Source organism: Balaenoptera acutorostrata, chromosome 6 (assembly GCF_949987535.1).
Source record: "Balaenoptera acutorostrata chromosome 6, mBalAcu1.1, whole genome shotgun sequence".
NCBI lineage: Eukaryota > Metazoa > Chordata > Mammalia > Artiodactyla > Balaenopteridae > Balaenoptera > Balaenoptera acutorostrata.
Window position 1 is genome coordinate 29,068,312 of NC_080069.1, and position 8,950 is coordinate 29,077,261.

An 8,950-nucleotide genomic window follows, 5' to 3' on the forward strand; every position below is an offset into this window, starting at 1 on the left:
AAGAGACTGTAGAAATTCTTGTTCTAGGAATCTAGTGCAGAAACAGAGGAGCCACGATACCCGTACAAAGACAATCATTGGAAATATCCTCAGATATATTGGAACATATATGAATTTTCAACTAGAAAAAAAATGAAGGCATTTTAAAAACTGAAAACAGATTGCCTTCGTTTTTAGTTGCATGACGTATCTCTGGGAAGATTTTAATGAAAGAGATAACACTGGTTTCCTCCGGGAAAGAGGATTGGGTTGACAGGGGAAGGAGGTGGGAGGAGGGCTCGCCACTGCATATTCCATTTTGCACAATTTAATTTTGAACCATGAGAAGGTGTTGCTCGCTTAAACTATTACACTAAAATCATTTAAACGGTAAAAAACTAAATCTTTTACAACCATGGAATACTATGAGAAAGACATTTAGTGAATTCTGGTCTTGGACATGGGGGCTGCATGACGGTTTTTTGATGGACGGGGGCTTTCCAGCACAAAGGATCATTAGTAAGGCTGGTCCTGCTGGATGTTGGTTGGAGCACAAGGACCACTCCCTTAGGAGTGATGTACATACAGCAGTCAAAGACACTGGATCTGCTGAGACAATCCTAATTTCAAATACTCAGTTCCATGTGGCCATAAATACCCAAGTGTTTTTCAGACTAACCGTTCTGAATTTTGTTCAGAAAGTCTAGTCTCTGTTGAAGTAAGTCAAGAGCCAGGTAGGAAGCAGAGTGTGTTGAGGGACACAAAACTAGGTTGATGGAAAAAGAAGTGAAAGGAAGGGACCGTCAAGTCCAACCTCGGTGCCGTGAATCAAAAAAAAACAGTTTATAAACTGTGTAAAGAGGCACACGCCAATTGTGTTGCCACTGTGTGAGGTGGAAGGAACTTCCGGTTCTTGCCTACCTGCCAGAGCCCTCGTGGAACGTCTGCCCACCACCACCCTACCCAGACCCACGTGCCCTCTGCCCCTCCCCCACTGCAGAATGTTTAGATTTAAACCTGCCCCTCCTTCACTTGGATCCTGAGCGTCTGTTGAAGCAGGTCACTCTCTGGGTCCTGGTCTTGACTTTTCTCATTGAGGCTACCAGGCAGCAGTAGTCCGTGCCCAAGCCTGCAGGATGGCTTCAGAAGGAGGTAAGCCTATAGGCTGGGGGTGTGTTCTCACAGACCCTGCCATCCCTCACATATTTCGGGTTCACACGTGATACTTCACGGTGGGCACACAGTTGGACTGAAGTAGAGGGAGAAGAGAGCACTGGACACACGAGGACATTTCACCTGGGGAGACTGGGGAGCCTGAAGAAACCTGAGACTGCACTGGGGAGGAGGGGTGATTGGAGGCGGATCAAGAGGAATTGCCCTGGCTATGGAGAAAGGATGGCAGCAGGCAGGTTGATTCTTTCTAGAAGGGAGACAAGCCACTTTGAAACGTGTGTGTAAGGATGTGTGTGATGTCCTGGTGGTGACACAGGGAGGGTCATGAGGAAAGCCTAGACCTGTCTTGTGTTCCTGAGGCACCTGAAGCTTGCCTCACCATATCTTTCTAAGGGATTTGAACAGGAGCATACTGTATCTAAGGGGGCCGTGGGGAGAGATGGTCTTGGTGAGAAAACTGTTCAGTGGGGCTGTGTGTGGCCACACCTGCAGTGAAGTGTCCTCTCCGAGAGCTAGGCAGGAGGTTATTCTAACTGCCGCAGCCCACACCTCGTCCACTCCTCCCAGCCCAGAGCTCACTTCTCAGTTCAGGCAACTGTTGCTTTGGATTCAACAGGGGATGGGCAACCGTGTAACTTCAGCCAAAAGAGGGCTCAGATTCCTGAGTTGCTCTGAATTGTTCTTCCTTTTGTGGAATCGCAGCACTTCAAACCTACTTCATCTCGTCCAGTATCTCATGTTGGACTCTCAGGCTGCCTTGAGAGGAAGAGTTTGTTCATATTTCCTGTCACTCCTTCATGGACAGGGGACAGATGTGGAGTGGGGTTGTTTCGGGTGGATTGTCTGTGAAGGCTGTTTCCTCTTTCAAAGGGGGAAGGAGTGTAGCCCAGGGGCAGGAAGACGATCTTCTGTGTTATTATTAAACGTCCTATGACACCTGTTCTGGTTAATTAGGTGCACCGTGGTGTGTACCTTGTTCTCCTGAACAGGGATGTGTTCCAGACAACTTGATCGCCATGGCACCTGGCTTATGCCTGCTTCTTAGATTGTCTTTCCATTATTGGGAGCTGGAAGGGGAAGGACCACAGGCGGTCTGTACTCCCACGACCAATGTAACATGACAATTCCCTGGCCCTTGTTTAATCCTCTGCAGCCATCACTGGCTGTGAAATGACAGAATCTAAGGGACACGCACCTACTTCTCAGACCCCCCCCAACCCGCGCCGCCTCCTAGGAACAGAACTCCTGAGTGATGACAGTGACTCTGGGCACTGGGGAGGGGGTGGCAGGACCTGGCCCATGTTACATGTCTGCTGTGGGTTGTTCTGTGATGCAGGTGCATTCTGGGCCAGTGTTATGGGTTTGTGTCAAAACTCCATTAGAGAGATATTTTCCAGCATTTTGTTTTGTTTTGTGAGGCTAGGAAAGAAAGAGGGGATTTATACTGAGCATCAGGAAAAGGAGGACTGAGGAGGAGGTGGGGCCCCAATATTTTACACAGTGCCTGTCCACAAAGGGCCTTTGGGTGCCTAGAACTTACCTTGGAGAAGGTCCCTACCTGCTAGTATGCCAGCTGAGGGGCATTTCTCACAGAGCGGATGTCCACCCAGTTCCAGGTCTTAGGAGACAGCCTGTGAGGCTTAGGTGCCAGGGGGTGCCTTAGGGAGGCTCTGCAAGTCAGTGCTTGCTGAGGCGATTTCTTCTCGGCAGACAGGGGTCAGGGACCTTGGTGGATGGGCACGGGGTCACTAGTGGAATAATTCTCAACTGGAGGTCAGGGCATGAAAATCACTTGAAGACATTTGCACGCTGCACAGTTTCCCTTGTCCAAGTGTCCCTCACCTGTGGAGATTTACACTCTGATGCCACAGAAAGCCTCAGTCCCACTTGCCCATTCTCCTCCTCCATTCACTCCTTTCCTTTGCCTCAACAGCATGTCCAGTGCTGGGAACGGATGTGACCATGAACGCCGGTGCCTCCTTGTCTGCTTTCACGGCAGTGCCCTTCCCTCCACCCATTCCTGGCGCCCAGCACCGGCCACCCTGGCAGCAGCACTTGCCACCTCCCATCACCCCAGCATTCCTTCCTGGAAGCAGCCTGCTGCTGCCAGCTTTCCCCAGGACGCCTATGGTGGCGAATGGTGGCCGTGGCCCCAGTGCCCCTGGGGCTTGCAACCTCACTGTCCAAGTCAGGTCACAAGGGAGGCCAGTGGAGGCCCCCCAGACTCAGACCTTTGTCGTTACTCAGGCCCCCCTCAACTGGAGCGCTCCAGGGGCCCTCAGCAGGAGTGCTACATGTCCTGCACCCGTATTCTTAGCAACCCCTGTGATGGGGACCGTTGTGACTGCTCCAGCTGTTGGAGTTAGTCAGGCTGGCAAGGGAGGCTGGACCCCAGGCTTTCCTCCTCAAGCTCCACCACCAGCTGCCCAGCTGGCCCCTATCATTCGCCCAGTGAACCCTGGGCCATGGCCACATGGCGCTTCCAGGGAGGGCCGCCTGGCCACCAAGCAGTCCAACGCCTCGCAGGATGGCTCCTCTAAACCCCCAAGCGTGTACAGTAACTTCCGACGTTGGCAGCACCTCAAGCCCCTGGCCCGGAGACACTTTCACCGGAGTCCTGATGCAGAAGCTTTTTCTTGCTTTCTCATGTGAGTGAACGCTCAGGGGGTCCTGAGCTTATGGGAGCTTTTAGATAAAGAGGAACTGGGGATGGACTCGCACGTTAGGTTTCTAGGGATACTGGAAGGAAGGTGTGAGGGCGATGTCCATGCTATGAGAGGGCACATTGTCGGTCACATGGGTGGGCCTGCCAGTCCGTGACATCAGGACTGAAATGTGCCCTATCTCAACGGGCCCCACCACCCTGTGAGTCTGGCCAGCTTGCTCTTCCATGATTCTCATGGTAATATGGACTGAAGCCTTGCAGTCAGAGAGGGTCGTGGTGTAAGGTGAGGAGCCAAGGAGTGGATGCCGCCCTCTCCTGTGGTGCCGAGTCCTTCATACAGGACGTGAGCGCACATGGCCAGGGGAGGCCACTTCAGAGGAGGGGCAGGAGCGTGGGGCCCAGGAGAGCGCTTTATGCATGCCTCCACTTCGTTGTGGAGAATTCCACTAGGAACAGGGTGATGGTAGAGCTCTCCTAAGGGCGTGGGCTCTCTCCCACTAGAGTTGTGAGCCTGGCAGGCATTTCCATCCTAAACCTCCGGTCCCTCGTAAAAAGGGGACAGTTACACTTCACTCAGAGGACTGTGCAGAAGACACCTTGGGCTAATCTATGAAGTGTGAGCAGATTGCTTGGCACAGGCCATGCCTCATTGATGATGGTGATTTTTATTATGAAAATGCAGCCTTGAGGAGGAAAAGAGCTCCCCAAGGCACAATGTCCCAGCTCTAGCCTGGGAGTGGATGGTCATCCTTGAGTGAGTGTGAGGCGGTGACAGCAGTGGCCGGGAAGGCTTGTCTTTGCCCTCCCAGACACCCGCCCCTCACCCTCCTGTTGCTCAGTCATGCTGTGTTGAGTGATGTGTGGTCCACATTGGCGGGTGGGGTCAGGCAGGTGGGGGCTGGGCTGGGCCCGGAGACTGACCCCGAGTGCTTACAGCCCAGTGCTTCGATCCTTGGCCCGCCGGAAGCCCAGCATGACGCAGGAGGAGGGACTGCGGAGGGCCGTGCAGGAATGGCGGCGCTTGAGCAAACTTGACCGGAGGATCTACTACGAGATGGCGGAAAAGTGAGTCAGCGTCCTGGACCCAGGGGCTGCGTGGAGGGTGAGGCGAGTGGGTGAGGGCAGGGTCTGGCCGTGGGGGTGCTCATCAGAGAGGACAGAGGAGAAGGGCTGTCACCCAGCACAGGGTCCCCGCAGCCCAGGGGCCCTACTGTCCTCCAGAAACCCCTCCCTCACCTTGAGAGTTTGAGACGTCTGTCCTTCCTCCACCAGGAGCTCTGCCTTCCCCTGATTTTGACCTACCCTTGCCTTGACATGAAGGTCTCAGGAAGGGGCAGGGTGAAGCTGTGAGTCCAGTAGGGGTCCAACTCCGGCCATATGGGTTGGGCCGGGAAAGAGCTCCACCCGCCAGCCTGCTGCTTCCTTAGTGGTGGGTGGCTGGCGGCCACTAACATAAACTTGGGACCCCCTCTCCTTACGAACAGTGGCCTGAGTGGGTACCCTGGCATCCCTGAAGAGGCTGGGGAAGCCAGCTGTCGTCGGCCCAAGGGTCTCCGGCCCTTCCAGTGTTTGCTCCATGGTAATCCCCTTGGTTTAAGAAACAAAAGCAAACAAACGAGCGCCTCTAGGAGGAAAGGAAGGCCTCTCCTCTAAGCTCAGCATCCACATCGTCCAGCCTCTCCTGGGCCCTGTCTCCAGGTCTATGTTGCAGGACTCTCAGTCCTAGCCCAGGGTCCTGGATTCGGGCAAGGACCCCTGTGGGGAACACATGCCTGTTCCAGCCTCTGGCTGTCAGCCCTTCATGTGGCTCTGGATGGGGATGGGGGGCATGAGGAGGGTGCCCACTGGGTCAGCCATGTGTCCCGTTGACCTGGTTCAATTCAGCGACCTGGGTCTATGCTGTTGAATGCCCTCCAGTGCTGGTGAGGCAGGAAGGGTCCCAGATCTTGTTATCACTTCCAGGAGCAGCTCTCTGCTGTGGACAGCACCTCACAGGGCCTTGACGGCCCCAAGGCTCATCCTCTCCCACTGCCTCATTCTTGGCTGCCTTTGTTGGGCTCCAGAACCCAGGCCTTTTTCTCAGGGTGGCCTGTGCCTCTGTCACCCCCCAGGTTCATGGAATTTGCAGCCGAGGAGGAGATGCACATTCAGAATTTGCAGTGGATGCAGTGCGCGCAGGACCTGCCTCCTGCAGCCCCACCGAAGCTCGATCCTCGGGGGCCCCCAGCCCCGAAAGTGCACCTTCAGCCAGGCACCCAGGTTCCCACTGGAGCTGAAGGCACAGGTAACAGGGGCCTAGGATTGGCCACTGTCCCCATGTGGATCCTTTTCTTTCAAGACAGGGGCATTGGTCTTTCAACCAAAACAGCCACCGAGGCGGGGGGTGGAGGGGTGGGCTCTCAGCTGCCCTTTGTCACTACGGGGTATTGACTTGGTCAGTTTTGTAACTCCTCTCACACCTCCCTGTCAAAGGACCCCACACTAAGTCTGCCTAAGAAGTGGGCTTGAAGGGGAGACCCCTAGAAAATTGGAGGTTCCCCACTTCCTTACTTGTGACTCTCTTAGATGACCCCCTAACCTCCCCTCTCCAACTGTGCATGAGGCTTCAGATGGTCCTGACCCCTCCCACACCCACACCAACGTCCCCTAAACAATGCCCTCACCAACGTGCGCTCGGTGGTCAGGAGGTGGACCGGGAGTCCCTCACCTTCCTTCCCTTCCTCCTGCTCTGCCTCAGCCTGTGCTCCCAGGATGTCCGGCCCCAGGGCCCAGCCCTCGCACACGAAGCCACACAGATCCCAGCGGACCCCGGAGCCCAAGGCGCCCAAGGAGATTCCCCCTGAGGCTGTGAGGGAGTATGTGGACATCATGGAGGCGCTGGTGGGGCCCGTCCACTCAGCCACAGGCGAATCAGATGCAGAATGTGGAAAGGACGGAAATGAGCTGAAGCAGGAAGAGGACGACACCTACTTGGACCCGGGTCTCTTGAGCTACATTGACAAGCTGTGTTCTCAGGAAGACTTTGTCACCATGGTAGGCTGGGCCTGGAACCTGGGGTCTACAAGATGCCAGGGCATGGAACTCTCAGCACCCAAGATCTGGGTTCTGCTCAGGCCGATGGGACTTAAGCTCAGCTCCTTGTTCCTGAGCCTGGTGTTAGGGGAGGTTTACGCAGGTGTATGTGTGTATATGTTTGTGTCTGTGTGTATGCCTTTGTGTGTCTGTGTATGTGCATCTGTATATGTGCTCTTTTGTGTGTGATTGTGTATGTGCATGTGTGTGTGTGTGTGTGTGTGTGTGTGTGTGTGTGCTGACCATCCCCGCCTTGTGGAGGAGAGTGGGGGTGGGTCTCTGCTTTTCACTTTCCCTCCTGGCCTTCTTGTGTCACAGGCCACTCCTGGCCAAGGATGCTCACAGCCTCTTCTTTCTGTCCGAGGTGGAGGCAGTCATTCACCCTCGATTCCTGGCAGAATTGCTTTCCCCAGACCCACAGCTGGATCTCTTGGCCCTTGCTGAGGAGCTGGAGCAGGAGGAAGGACTCACCCCTAAAGAAGTGAGCCAGGGGAGGGAGAGGGACAATCAGGGAGCCAGGGGACTCCAGGGGAGGGGGGACCCCAGGGGATCCAGGGGACAGGGGAAACCAGGTGGCCCAGGGGAGCCAGAGGAGGGAGGGATCGCAAGTAGAACAGGGGCGACAAGGGACACCCAGGAAGACCAGGGCACGGAGGGACCCCAGTGAGCAGGGGAGAGGTAGGGCCCCAGAACAGGAGGCCCACATGGCTCTGTCCGTCCCTTCCCTACCTCGGAGACCTGGCATGGGGAAGGGCCCTCTCTGGGGTGGGTGCAGCGCAGGGTGATAGGAAGGAGAGGATGGGGAGCCGGGAGCGGAGGGAAGGACACACAGCTGGGAATAAGGTGCAGGAGGATGGCAGGAATGCCACCATGTCTGGATTTGGAGTCTAGTCCTGGGGTCACCCGTCCCCTCCTCCCCGCCAGGGCCATTGTCCCACTGCCCAGTGCTCCTCCTCTCACACGTGCGTGTGGAGCCGTCACTGTCCTCCTCCCTCCTACCAGCTGGTGCAGAAACGACTCCTGGCCTTGAAAGAGGACGAGGGTGGGCCGGCAGCCCCGAGCCACAGTGCACCCGGAATGGGCTCAAGTCCATCTGAGTCCCATGCCGGCCAAGGTGCCCAGAGGCACGACCAAGACCGCCATCTAGGGGTCAGTGATGAAGCCTGCCCACCAGAGATTGATTTTGAGGCTCTTCATAGGCCCATCCGAACAGACACTGGCCTGTTCGGGCCCAAAGTCTTTGTTCCCTCTCGAGGACGTCAAGAGGTCTCTCCATTCCGGGCCGGACGGCCCTCCCCTCCCCAGGGTCAAAGGCGCACTGGCCCTCTACTGGGACCCAGGGATGCGTCTGTTCTCAGAGAGGCGTCTCCTGTTCGGGAGGCCCGAGGGCCCAGGGACGCGTCCAGTGAGGACGAGGAGGAGCTCCCCAGCCTGGCCTTCCTCTTGGCCTCTCCGCAGAGCCTGCTGCCTTGCGGGCTGTCCCAGACACCTGCCCCTGCCTCAGGCCTGGCCTCCCCTGGAGGTTGGGGGGCCCAGAGTGCTCCCCAGGCCCCCTCCCCTCAGAGAAGAGGCCTCAGCCCACCTCCACCAGCCGCTCCCAAGTCGAGGAAGCGGGCTCTGTGTGGGCGCCCAGCCGCTGCTGAGAAGCTGCCCATCCCCGGGGCTGGCCACGGGGTCTCTGCGAGGCCAGCCTTGGCTCTGGGGCTGGCTCGCCCCTCACAGCCGAGAAAGAGAAAGCGTGACCCGTTTGTCACAGGGAAGAGGAGGAAGAGGAAGCACTGCAGCCAGTAGGGAACAGCCGGGCCGGCCCTCCAGGGCGAGCCCCCCAGGGCGGCCCCCAGGGGAGCCTAGGGGCTCCTCCTCACCCCAGCGCTGATCCTGGGATTGTGGGGGGTTAGGGAGGTGGGGGAGGTGGGTGTGGGCAGGACCTTCGGAGTGATGTATGTAAATTGTGAATAAAGATAGTTTTCGTGGGAAATGCTCTCAGGCCACTCTCATCTTCTTCGTGTTGAGCTGCTCCATAGAGAGCGATCCTGAGAGGAAGGAATGGCGAGGGAGGTC

General features: G+C 56.5%; 1 protein-coding gene across 1 annotated transcript; it reads left to right on the forward strand.

Annotated features, from left to right (window-relative positions):
• Positions 1-1,115: 1,115 nt before the first annotated feature.
• LOC130708408 (NUT family member 2G-like) lies at positions 1,116-8,680 on the forward strand. Its single transcript, XM_057548384.1, has 8 exons — positions 1,116-1,131; positions 3,086-3,800; positions 4,754-4,882; positions 5,929-6,049; positions 6,605-6,850; positions 7,254-7,370; positions 7,892-8,008; positions 8,195-8,680. Exons 1-8 carry the CDS (start codon positions 1,116-1,118, stop codon positions 8,678-8,680), a joined length of 1,947 nt encoding a protein of 648 aa, XP_057404367.1.
• Positions 8,681-8,950: the final 270 nt, after the last annotated feature.

What these genes read in the sequence shown, in the direction of transcription:
- LOC130708408 (XM_057548384.1), top strand. An exon ending in TACTACGAGATGGCGGAAAA is followed by an intron (nt 4,883 to 5,928) that starts GTGAGTCAGCGT and finishes GTCACCCCCCAG; the next exon opens with GTTCATGGAATTTGCAGCCG. An exon ending in CTCGGGGGCCCCCAGCCCCG is followed by an intron (nt 6,050 to 6,604) that starts AAAGTGCACCTT and finishes TCGCACACGAAG; the next exon opens with CCACACAGATCCCAGCGGAC.